Raw genomic sequence first — 12,428 nt, forward strand, 5'->3', positions numbered from 1 at the left:
TTAATCGCGAGAGTTCCGTTCTCTTGAGAGCGCCTCCGCCGGCGCCTAGATCGCGCGAGACCGCGGAAGGAACCGAAGCGTGTGGCGCGCGCGGCGGCCGCGACGGGCACAAGATGGCGACGGCGACCATAGCGCTAGTAAGTGAGACCCCGGTGACCGCGGGCCGCCGCTCAGACCGCGGGAGCAGATTGTTGGCCCGGCCAGGGCGCCGAGGGTCCCTCGGAGACGTAGCGGCCGCTCCGGAGCCCAGCGCGAGCCTCTGCGGCCTTCGGTCGCGCGGGGCGGGGGCGGGGCGGGCGCGAGGGGAGGGGGCCGGCCTGCGGCCGCAGCTTCCGGCCCGCAGACTGCAACTTCCGGCAGCCGGCGCGGGAGCACCTGGCATGGCTGTGACCCGCGGTGCGGCTGATGTTAATGGGGGTGGGGGGGCGGCCGTGCCGTGTGGCGAGCCGGGTCTCTTCGCGGTGAAGTCGGGCGGGGCCAGACGGTAGTCGTTCCCCTCTGCCGACGTTGTGAGCCTCTATCCCCGACTTGAAGGCGGAGCACCGTGGAACCGTGGCGTCTCCCCCTCCAGCGTGTAGGGGCCTCAGGGCGGGCCTGTAGGACGGAATTGGGCCTGGTGAGGAGGGAGGCCTTCGCTTCTTGAGTACACAGCTGTGAATGGGCTCTCTGCTGATGCCCAGCGGAGAAGAGGTCTCCAGCCAGCAGGGATTCCGTCCTGCACCCCTGCTCAGGAAGGGAAGACGAGGCCTCTCATTACATTTCTCGTTACACGTATCCTGAGTGGTTACATTGTCCCAAGCGCTATGCGAGGGCTTGGGAGAGGAGTAGGGAACAAGAGACAGTCTTGCCCTGTTCCGCCGTCTGCTGGGCACTGGAGACCAGTTTCCACTCAGGGTGCCTGAGGTGTTAGGGCGGTGCAGACATCTCTCCTGCCTTGCTTAGTGCTCAGCCGCATGGAGTGCTAAGCACGAATGGACAGCCTCTCCTCACACAGCACTTCCTTGGGGAAGTCTCTCTTCACTCTTCCTCCTCCCAGACTTATGCCACTGAGTCCCCTCAGGGACCCTCACAGGGAACTTCATCCCTTTATTTACCTACCTCTCCCCAGCTCAGTCTAATGGATGGGGTTTGTTTGAGAGGCGTGTGGCTGGAGGTTGGACTGACGGGGGAGATCTGAGGGTCAGTGGGCGTACTTCGGCTGCCTCCCTCAGGCTCTGATGGCCAGAGAGGGGGCGAACCTGTCTCACTGGGGCAGAAGCTGACTCCCAGTGAGAAAGTGGCCCCAAGCTATGAGGGGCCCGGTGTGTGATTCTCAGATCTGGCTAACTTCACTGTCCTCTTTGTGCCATATCCTGCTTCCTGCTGAAGCCACAGGAGCAACCACCTTTGTGACGGGCATTAGAAGAGAGGTGAAGGTGGAGGCCTTGGTGACTGTCTTAAGTTTTAAGATGATGGAGAGGGAGGCTTGAAGACAAGGACCAAAACTCCTGGGAAGGTGTAGAAGGAGCAGAGACCAGTGAGAGTGGAGGCCTCGTGTCCCCGAGCACCCCCAGACCTGCATCAGCACCACACCCCAGCCTTGCTCAGGGGCGCCCAGCTCAGCTGTGGCACAGGGCCAGACCTGGTGGTGTCACAGTGGGGGTGGGTGTGCGCACTGGGACTGAACCTTGGAAGCTGGGCTTTTCAACAAGGGTCTTCACTGCCCATCTGAATCCTCTTCAGGAGGTTAATGCTGCTGCTCCTAAGTCACTTCAGGCGTGTCTGACTCTGTGCGACCCCATAGACTGCAGCCCACCAGGCTCCTCTGTCCCTGGGATTCTCCAGACAAGAATACTGGAATGGGTTGCCATTTCCTTCTCCACTGCATGCATGCATGTTAAGTCGCTTCAGTCATGTCCGACCCTGCCACTCTATGGACAGCAGCCCTCCAGGCTCTGTCCGCAGGATTCTCTAGGCAAGAATACTGGAGTGGGTTGCCATTTCCTTCTCCACAGGAGGTTAATGAATGTATGTTAATATGCATATACAAACTGTAAAGACCCAGACTTACCTTATCAGCTTGTGGGAATGAGGTCCAGTCTGTGGCCTCACACATTCCTCTTCTAACCTTTCGAATGAATAGGTTTCTAGAAGGGTCACCGGTTCCCTGCAGTGCTTCAGGGGCATAGCAAAGGCTTCTCCTCCGTCTCTTGGTCTGTGCCTGCTGAGGACTGCTGGTTTGCTGTCCTAAGCTGTGGCTTTGGCTCTTGCGGGCGGTGGGGTGAGTGGCGCTGGACTTGGCGGACAGTGATCTCTGGGGGTAAGAACCCAGGAAGGTACAGAAGAGCCTCTTCTAACTTTTGTGTGCCTTCCCCCTGGTCACTGCAGAAACAGGCCACGGGCCCTTCCTCTGACACCTGGGCTCACTCCTCCTTGGGACCATGGTCCTAGGAGTTGCATCTGGCAAGAGCACTGGATTCCCTCACCTTCCCAGAGGTGAAGGTGCTTGTTTTTCTCCTGTGGGTCCCAGCCTGCCTGTCAGCCCACTGAGAAGCTGTCTGTGCTGCTGTGGCCTTGGGGCCCTCACACTCCCTCTCTCCCACCCTGTGCTTGGTTTTCTCCTTAGGGCTCGTGCTACAGAAGTAACCTCGTGTCAGGGCTGGCTAGCATGTCTCTTGTCTTGCATTTCGTGCATCCGCAGTGCCCCACACAGAACCTGCCCGCGCTGTGGATAGCATGGTGCCACGTGAAGGGTACGACCAGATGGGAGGCAGCGTTCTGCACAAGTCCTGTTGTGGGGACTTGACTCTGGATGTTTTAATAACACACACACAAAAAATCACTGAAACCTGTGGATCACTGGCCATGTGCAGGAATTAATTGCCTTACGTATTGTATATGGAGTTGGCCAGAGTTGGCCACTCGCTGAATCTTCCTGCCTGCCCCAGGAGACAGGCCTGACGAGCCTGAAGCCTGGAGGCGTTAAGTAATTACTTGATTTTTCTGGTTTTCTAATGGAAATGATCCTTTTGCCCTGGGCTATTGATTAGTGGCAGTGCAGGGGTTTGGGCCCCAGAATCTTGGGGCTGCACTGCACCCCACCCCACCACACACACCGTGTACAGCCCGCACTACACACACCCTCCCCCACCCCACACATCCGCCAGAGGGAGTTTGCACCCCTTGAGGCATTGCTGCCTGGTTTTGGGGTGCTTTGTGACTGGCCTGCTGTAATCACGGCTGGAGGATAGTGTAAGACTAGCTGTAATGATGAAGGGCAGTTTATTCTGAGCTTTCTTAGCATCTGCTTAGAATAGAGCCCTAGGCTCTGTGGGATGAATTCCCTGGGATCGGCTATCCTTTGTGAGTCCCAGGTGGACTGAATTTCCCTGCGAAGCCTCTTCTGAGCCGTCTCTGGTCTCAGCACTGTCCTGGTTCCTGTTGGCCGCTGCACTTACTTGGGTGAGTGGGAAATCATCTGTACATGTGCCCTCAAGTTGATCTAATTCACAGAGGTCAAGAGGTTGGATTACATGCCCAGACCTGAAGTTACCTCTTGTTGGGGTTTTGTGAGGCAGCCTCTGCTCTGGTGTGTTCTGGGGACTGCCAGGGCACTTGGAGCAAAGCCAGACCCTCTCCCCAGATGCCAAGCACCCACTGGGTAGCACCTCTATCAGAAGGGCCCCCGTTTCCTTTCTCTCTCACTGGAGCATGGTTTCATGGCTTACAGCAGTGATCCAATTTCAGAGGGGTTCCAGGGAAGGAGCAGCGCTGGGTTGGCCACAGCTTCCACGCCCACTGGCCACATCTCTAGTGCAGTCAGGCTTGTGCTGCTGTCTTCCTTGAGGCTGGAGCACCTGAGACATGCTCTGGCCAGGTCAGCCCAGCCTTTCTTCGGCTTTGTGCTTGGTGCCTTGAGGGTGGGCAGGGCTGTCGCCTGTGTCCTAGATGTGTGTGGGTCTCACGCTTGAGTTGGGAGTGGGTTCTTGCTGTGTGGTTTCTGAGATGGTGGCAAGTCTCAGGGCCCTTCCGCTAAGACCCTCACTTCCATGATGTTGCCCACCTTCTTCCATTGGACTGGCTTCACACCAAGTTCTCCTTGGCCCCTTGAGATGTGGCCAAACTGTCACTTGCCCTGAGTTAGACAGCCCTGGACAGTGTGCAGGGGATGGGAGCATAGGGGAGGCCTACAGAGGCAGCCCCGCAGCCCGGCCTGCCAGTCAGAGCCATCCATCTTCAGGAGGGGCCTCGGGACCGAGACTGAGGTGTGGGCTGGCCCAGTGTGTGTGCAGGCTGCTAGCGAGGTGCCTCTGTCCACCTCTGGAAGGGAGAGGGCTATCGGTGGTCCTGGTTGTCTTTTCCTGTGTGGCCAGAGGGCTGCTCTTGACCCAGGAGTGAGTGCCTTTTGTTGAGCGGGGGGCAGGAGCACAGCTCAGCTCTCCACACTGTCTCTTTCTGAGGACTTACTGCCAGCCTGGGGCTGCCCCAGCCTCTGCTCTGGTTTCTCCCGGCCAGCCCCTTGGGCCTGGGCCCTGGGCAGCGGCAGGTGTGCTGGAGGAGCGGAGCGGGCAGGGCGAGGCGTGGAGGGGCAGCTGCAGGAAGGCCTGGGGCCAGGTCAGAGCTGGCTCCTTGCTGGTTCTCGTGGAGCCCAGCTCTTAACCAGGGAAGACGAGCGAGGGCCCGGGCGGCTGGGTCTTGTGAATGTTGTCACATCGTCTCCTTCCTGCCTGCAGCAGGTCAATGGCCAGCAAGGAGGGGGGTCCGAGCCGGCGGCGGCGGCAGTGGTGGCAGCGGGAGACAAATGGAAACCTCCACAGGTACTGCCCTTAAGCGTTCTTGCCCTCAGGCCCGCCCGCCTGCCCGCCCGCCCGCCCGCCTGCCCGCCTGCCTGCGCGTCCCTGGGCCCAGAGAGACCTGGCTGGGGGTGGGAGTGGGAGGAGCCCCAGGGACTCTGCCTTCTGGGCAGAGACCCTGCCTTGCCCCCTTGCCACCCAGCCTCCCTCCTGGCTCCAGCCGCCTCCGCTCTGCATCCACTCGGTGTCCTCGCCTCACGTGTCTTCAGATCCCGGGCAGATGGTGGCTGTGGTCAGGTGGGCCCGAACCTTGGGTGATGCGTGCCTTTCACTGCTGGTGTCATACAGGAGGGTGGACGTGTCGTTCAGAATGTGCAGGGTGGTGTTAAGAGCCAGAAATAGAGTTTCCCTTCAGATCTCTAAGTAAAATATGAACGCGGACCCCTGTGCAGGTCAGAGCACAGGTCTGGGGCCTCGACTTCAGAGTTGGCCTGGAGGGTCTCAGCCAGTGCTGATCGCCAGACCCGTGGGGTGGGGGTGGAGGGCTGGACCTTGCTGTCCTCGGATAAGAAGGTTCTTTATGCTTCTGCATGGCAGTGCCTGCCTCCAGAGGGCTGGGCAGGGCCTCAGCAGAGTGGCCTGTGGGCTGTTGGGGCCGGGTGCCCAGCATGCCTGGGGAGGGCTGTGGTATGCAGCCTGGATCCTGGGAAGCTATGAGGGCTGAAGCTGATGAGCAGGGGGGCCAGGGTGTCCCTCTAGCCAGCCCTTCCCGACCCTGGCTGGCTGTGTAGCCAGCCATTGGTTGTTAGGAGAAGGGCTTTTTGTTTCTCAAGACAAAGAGGAGATTGAGAAGTTTCTGAGGGGCTGAGGGGGGCTGGCATTGATCACCATGGTGACGGCCTGCTCTGGAGCCGTGGCCCCGGCCCTCGTCCTCTTTCCCACTGAGAAGAACTGGGCTCAGGGCCGGCGGGCAGGCCGAGAGGACCGCCGTGCAGGGGCCAGACTGCACTGCCAGAGGAGGGGCTGCCAGGGCTTCCCGCCCTTCGACCCTGTGCTAGAAACCTAGCACTGCAGCTGGTCAGGAGGGTGCTTCTTGGGGTCTGGGTCGCCAGCCCCTTACTGCCGCCTTTGTGCCTCTCTTTGTGGTTGCCCGGCACTCCTGTGCTGGGGGCCTGCCTCTCGTCCCTGCTGTTCCTCTTGAGGCTTCATGCTGGGGTTGGAGAATCCCCAGTCCGGACGGTTGCTGGCCACCCAGCGCCTGGTGACTAGACAGGTGTGCTCCGAGCCTCTGCACACATGCTCCTGCCACTCCCACGGCTGTGTCCTTCCCCTGCCAGCAGCTTAGAAATGCCTTGCAGTAGGGGGCATGCCCGCACTCCTCGTAGCTCCCGCCCTGGCCCACAGCGGGCTGGGCCTGCCACCGCCAGAACATCTCCTCGTTCCTGTGCTCGCCCAGCGTGTTGGCGGGTGTCTGTTTCTGTTCCCTCACGGTGGGCCTGTTTCTGGCTTCTCTTGCCAGGGTGCTGAGCACAGCCCAGGGAGAAGTTTGGTGAGGTGGGCTGGGAGAGCAAGTCCAGGTCTCCGGATGGTATGCAGGGATGGGGGACCACCACCTGCAGCTGTGCTGGGAGGGCGGTGCCTCCCAGACTTGCTCTTTTGAGTGGTCCCTAGAACTGGTCCTGAGTAGGGAAGCCAAGTGTGTGGCCGTGAGATGATGCTGGGGGCTTGGGTGCCAGGCAGCCCAAGAGCAGGGCATCCCAGAACATCCAGAGAGCCCTGGCCCTCCCTTTGTCTGGGAGGCCAGTGCCAGCCAGCTCTCCTGTGCAACTTGAGCCGGAGGTTCTGGGGTCGGGCTTGTCATGAGGGCTGGGCTCCTCTCACTGCTCATTGCTTGTCTTGGTGACTCCAGAGGGGCCTGGGTCCTGCAGCTGCTCTGGGTGGGCCAAGGGCCCCAGCGTGCCTGTCTATTTTGGTGTGTATCTTAGCAGTGGGTCCTGGAGGAGACAGGTTTGGGACAGTCACCGGGCTGTTGGACCCATGTCTGCCCCAGGCAGGAGACAGTCCGTCCCTGGGGACGGGCTGAGCTGCAGGCCTTGCGCAGTGGTCGGGCAGAGGGCAGGGTGGGCCTGGGGCCACAGGAGGGCCGTCGGGGACTTGCTCTCAGCCATATCCCTGCTCCCATCTGCAGGGGACAGACTCCATCAAGATGGAGAACGGGCAGGGCACAGCCGCGAAGCTGGGACTGCCTCCCTTGACGCCCGAGCAGCAGGAGGCCCTCCAGAAGGTGAGCGCGTCCCTCCTGGGGCTCCACTGCAGGGGACCCCTTCGAGGGTGGAGGAAGGCCCGTCTCCCCACAGGCGGGCCCTCCAGTGCTCCTCACTGCCTTCTCTTGCAGGCCAAGAAGTACGCCATGGAGCAGAGCATCAAGAGCGTGCTGGTGAAGCAGACCATCGCCCACCAGCAGCAGCAGCTTACCAACCTGCAGGTGAGCCACCCTCCCGCCCGCCACCCCACCACCGCTCTCCTACTCTCGTGCCTGCGGCCATCCCCGCGAGGTGTTGTGGTGCTCCGTTTCTCAAGGACTCCTTGGGACCCCCGGGTTCCTCCCTAAGGCACGAGTGGCCCAGCCCTACCCACCTGTTGAGAGCCCACGGCCCCTGCCAACCCTTTTCTGTAGCCCTGCGCCCCCGCCCTTCCCTAGTAGGCTCCTCTTCTCGGACTTCAGACTGTGGCCTTGGGTCACCCCCAAGCCGTGTGCCCCGCTGCGAGGCTGATGGTGTAGCCCCGAGGGGCGTTTCTCCCCACCCCCACGGCCTCGGATAAGAGCGGTCAGGCCCCCGCCCCTGCAGTGAGTCCAGTCCAGCGGCTCGGGGCCCAGGATTGAGAGGACAGGCTGGACACGCCTCCCCAGGGCCCTGCTCTAGGGTTGTGGCCAGAGGCGACCTTGGCCATGGGGGAAGAGGACAGGGTGAAGCCGACAGGCCTGGGCCTCGAGCCTCCTGCACCCCGCCCAGCCCGCAAAACGTTCACGCTGCCGGGGGTGCCTGGCTCTTGACTGTGCTCCGTCCGCTCCTCCCCTCCCTCCCCCTCCTCCTCCTCCTGCTCCTCCCCCTTCCTTCTTGCCCCTGCCGGCCAGGCTGCGGGGCGGGGCACCTGGGGCTCTGAGGCCCCCCTGGGCAGGTGCCGGTGGCCGGCCAGGTGCCCGGCAGTGTGGGAAGGCAGGCGGGCCTCCTGGCAGGGCGGGGACTCCGGGCCTTGCCGCTGTCTGCGTGAGGTGTGACGAGAGCGGAGACTGCTCGGCTCCAACAGACTGAACTCTGTCTTTACTGTCTTTCAGATGGCAGCAGTGACAATGGGCTTTGGAGATCCTCTCTCACCTTTGCAATCGGTCAATAGACATGCTCACTTCTTCCGGGGCTCATGTCCTTAGTCAGGGCTAGAGGGGGGCAGTGCGCCCATGTGCTGGGGACCTTGCTCCCCGTGGCCGGCCCTGCCCGCCAGCTCAGGACGCGCGCAGCAGAGCGCCAGGCGCGGCGGGGCCAGTGGTGTGGGGGGCACCCACCCCGGGACCGCCCCTGGGGAGGCCTGCATCTGCTCTGAGGGCCCACCTTAAAACTAACCGGCCAGGTAACTGCAGAGGGCAGCCGGCCAGGAGGGCAGCTGCCTGCGCCAGGCCCTCCGCACCCGTGCCGCCTGCACACATCGGGTGTGCCACCAGGCCTCCAGCTCCTCCGGGCTCCAGGCTGCTCGGGCTCCTGGCTGGGGTCAGGCGCCCGAGGAGAGAAGGGTCTTAACTCACGGCCCCCTCAAACCCTGGAGGGGGGACGGAGGGAGGTGGGTGGGGGTTGAGGGGACCCAAGTGAAGGAGAGAGGGAAGGAGCAGGATTGGCCCATGCCCTGGCTGTCAGCAAGGGGCGGAGTCCATGTGGGCAGGGAGCAGGCGGTGGCCGTGGCCCTGGCTGCTGTCAGCAGAGGAGTGTGGGGAGGAGATGCCCCTCCCACTCCCAGAGGCAGGCTGAGGAGGAGGCCAGGCCCCCCCGGGAGTCTGAGGGGGAAACGTGGCCTTCCCGGGGGCCGTCCCTGGGTGTGAGTTCTCACAGGGGACACGCGGTCCTGTCCTCGGGGGCCAGACAGACCCCGTGTCCTCTCTAGGGAGTGTCTGTCTGTGGGAGCAGGTCAGGCAGGGGCCTCTGGGCACCCCACTGTTGGGGAGCCCACACTGAAGAGGAGACATGCTCCTGTCCTGGAGAACTTTGACCCCAGGGGCAGCTGGTCTCACATCTGGGGCATCTGGCGCGAGAGGGGACCTAAGTGTTGGGGATGGGGGCAGTCCTTGATCTCAACAGGAAGCCTGTGGCCTCTTTGTTGGGAGCATAGTTTGAGGAGGGGGTCCTGTCTGGGGAACATGAGCCTTATTTTTAGGCTCCTCTTGGTGGGATGTGGGGGCCTGGCCAGTACTAGACCAGCTGGCATATCTGAAGAAAGAAGCTGGTCTCTGGTTATGGGGAACCTCAGGAGGGTGTGGGGGTCCCCCGCTGAGGGGCTGGAGCCAGGGCCCATCTCCTTGGCCTGCCCTGGGCCTGTGGTCTCCCCCAGTGCCCCATGGCGAGTGGCTCTGGGGCGCTGCCTGCGAGGCCTGTTGTCTGAGGTGGCCGGGTGGGAGTGTCTCCTCAAGCGACTGGGGGCCCCAGCATGGAGGCGGTGGCGCCCGCCCGCGCGGACCCCGGGGCGTCTCCCCTTGGTGGCTCTGCTCCCTCGTGATGCTCCCGGGGACCAGCAGCCCTTCCTATGAGGGTTCAAGGCGCTGGGGCTGCGCGAGCGGTGCTGCCAGTCTTCTCTGGGGAGTCCCTGACCGGGCTCCTGACCTCCTCCCTGGGGTCTCTTCTGGGCAGTAGCTGCCCTGTCTTTGTCCCCTCTCTTGCCTCACACCAGCATCCCTGCAGCCTGGCGGCTCCCCCTTCCCTCTCTATCTGAGCGCATGGCCAGGACCCTGGGAGGACCTCCCAGCCCACCCAGGTGCCCGGCCCCAGAGTGGAGGGCTTGCAGCCCTGCCTTCCGACCAGCTGTCAGCTGTGCTGTCAGTCCGCCCGGGGCCTGGGTGGGCCAGGGTGTGTCCACTTCCTGCCTTCAGGCCTGACTCTCCTTCCTGGGCTGGGGTCTTGCCGACCCCCGCCACCCTGACTGCAGGGGCGGATCCTGCACCACACCACCGCGTGGGGAGCCCTCCCCACAGCGGAGCAGGAAGGGGAGGGGTGGGCCAGGAGGGGAAGGGGCTGCCCAGTGTCTCGCCACCCCTCACAGGCCAGTGGCTCTGTCTCCCCTTGTTCCTGCTCCAGATGGCGGCTCAGCGGCAGCGGGCACTGGCCATCATGTGCCGGGTCTACGTGGGCTCCATCTACTACGAGCTGGGGGAGGACACCATCCGCCAGGCATTCGCCCCCTTTGGGCCCATCAAGAGCATCGACATGTCCTGGGACTCTGTCACCATGAAGCACAAGGTGAGGGTCCGTCTGCTCCCTCGCCCCGGCCCTGCGCTCTCCTGGTCTGACTGCACGTTCCTATGTCCAGGGCTTTGCGTTTGTGGAGTATGAGGTCCCAGAAGCCGCCCAGCTGGCCTTGGAGCAGATGAATTCCGTGATGCTGGGAGGCAGGAACATCAAGGTGAGGGCTGGGGAGGGGACCTTGGGGCCATTGTGCAGCGTGTTCTGTGTCCGGACAGCCAGCCTAGACTGACTGGGGGCTCTTTGTCTCCTGTCTCTCCCCCAGGTGGGCAGACCCAGCAACATAGGGCAGGCTCAGCCCATCATAGACCAGCTGGCTGAGGAGGCGCGAGCCTTCAACCGCATCTACGTGGCTTCCGTGCACCAGGACCTCTCGGATGATGACATCAAGAGCGTGTTTGAGGCCTTTGGCAAGATCAAATCCTGCACACTGGCTCGGGACCCCACGACTGGCAAGCACAAGGGCTATGGCTTCATTGGTGAGTTTGGGAAGGTGGGGGTGGGGTAAAGCCCCCTCCCCCCACACCCCAGCCCCAAGGCTGGCCCTCACTGCACTCCTGCTCTGCAGAATATGAGAAAGCCCAATCGTCCCAGGATGCCGTGTCTTCCATGAACCTTTTTGACCTGGGGGGCCAGTACTTGCGGGTGGGCAAGGCTGTCACACCCCCCATGCCCCTGCTTACACCGGCCACACCTGGAGGCCTCCCGCCGGCTGCTGCCGTGGCCGCAGCTGCAGCCACAGCCAAGATTACAGCTCAGGTAAGGATTGGTGCCATTGTGTGGTTCAGTAGTAGGCACTGGGACCACTGGTCCTATGGGGACTGGCCCTTTTAGTGGTCTTGAGTGGAGGCAGCCAGATCTGGGACTAAGCACGGTGGTCTTCTTGGTTGCAGGAAGCAGTGGCTGGAGCAGCGGTACTGGGTACCCTAGCCACTCCTGGACTGGTGTCCCCTGCACTGACTCTGGCCCAGCCCCTGGGGGCTCTACCCCAGGCCGTCATGGCTGCCCAGGCCCCAGGAGTCATCACAGGTGAGCCTGGGTGGGTCAAGGTTTCCCTCCTTCCACTGCTGCTCTTCTGGGCTTGATGCCTTCAGCTGTCCTTAACGAGCTTCTTCGCCCCCAGGGCCCCCTGTGCCCCAGGGCAGTTCACCTGTGCTCCTTCCTGGAAATGGAGGGAGGTGGGGGAAGTGACTGCTGACTTGGTGGGTTTGCTGCAGGTGTGACCCCGGCCCGGCCTCCCATTCCGGTCACCATCCCCTCTGTGGGTGTGGTGAATCCCATCCTGGCCAGCCCTCCAACGCTTGGTCTCCTGGAGCCCAAGAAGGAGAAGGAGGAGGAGGAGCTGTTTCCTGAGTCAGAGCGACCAGAGATGCTGAGTGAGCAGGAGCACATGAGCATCTCAGGAAGTAGCGCCCGCCACATGGTGATGCAAAAGCTCCTCCGCAAGCAGGAGGTGGGCCACCGGGGTCGGTGGGGCGGGGCAGGGTGGGCCGGGGCTGTCCAGCCAACCACAGCTCTCAGCTGTCCCCCCCACAGTCCACAGTGATGGTTCTGCGCAACATGGTGGACCCCAAGGACATCGACGATGACCTGGAAGGGGAGGTGACCGAGGAGTGTGGCAAGTTTGGTGCTGTCAACCGTGTCATCATCTACCAAGAGAAGCAGGGCGAGGAGGAGGACGCGGAGATCATTGTCAAGATTTTTGTGGAGTTTTCTGTAGCCTCTGAGACTCACAAGGCCATCCAGGCCCTCAATGGGCGCTGGTTTGCTGGCCGCAAGGTGGTGGCTGAAGTGTATGACCAGGAGCGTTTTGATAACAGTGACCTCTCTGCATGACCTCGGCCCCATTCCCTGGACTCGCACTTTTTCCTTGTTTCCTCTGGGTTTTATAGAGTGATTCAATGGTATCTCGGGCCCGGCTGCCCAGCCTGTGGATAAAGGTGCAGGTGCTGCTGGCCCTGACCATCCCTGACTGACAGTGGTCTTGTGCTTATTGGCTCCCGGGGCGAGGGTGCAGGTGCGGGGCAGGGCGAGCACCCAGGAAGCGCAGAGGCAGTGAGCCTTGGCGGTCAGAGACCTGAACACCGCAAGGAATGCATTTGCCGGGGTCAGCAGGAGCTGCTTGGTTCTTTGGTGCCCGCACGGGGTGGCCATG

The 12,428-nt window shown here is 62.3% G+C and overlaps 1 protein-coding gene across 9 annotated transcripts; it reads left to right on the forward strand.

The window, feature by feature from the left end:
• PUF60 (poly(U) binding splicing factor 60) lies at window positions 1-12,228 on the forward strand. Of its 9 annotated transcripts, none has more exons than XM_068984126.1 (12): window positions 1-137; window positions 4,713-4,796; window positions 6,961-7,056; window positions 7,168-7,257; window positions 8,110-8,160; window positions 10,109-10,270; window positions 10,341-10,433; window positions 10,539-10,752; window positions 10,842-11,032; window positions 11,167-11,302; window positions 11,491-11,726; window positions 11,795-12,228. In XM_068984126.1, exons 1-12 carry the CDS (start codon window positions 114-116, stop codon window positions 12,107-12,109), a joined length of 1,692 nt encoding a protein of 563 aa, XP_068840227.1. In that variant the 5' UTR covers window positions 1-113; the 3' UTR covers window positions 12,110-12,228. The 9 variants fall into 9 exon arrangements, with proteins under 9 accessions (XP_068840227.1, XP_068840228.1, XP_068840230.1 ...); XM_068984127.1 differs by having other exon boundaries at window positions 11,810-12,228; XM_068984128.1 differs by having other exon boundaries at window positions 16-137; window positions 4,716-4,796; window positions 11,810-12,228.
• Window positions 12,229-12,428: the final 200 nt, after the last annotated feature.

The sequence above is a fragment of the Capricornis sumatraensis genome, chromosome 11, assembly GCF_032405125.1.
Source record: "Capricornis sumatraensis isolate serow.1 chromosome 11, serow.2, whole genome shotgun sequence".
Lineage (NCBI taxonomy): Eukaryota > Metazoa > Chordata > Mammalia > Artiodactyla > Bovidae > Capricornis > Capricornis sumatraensis.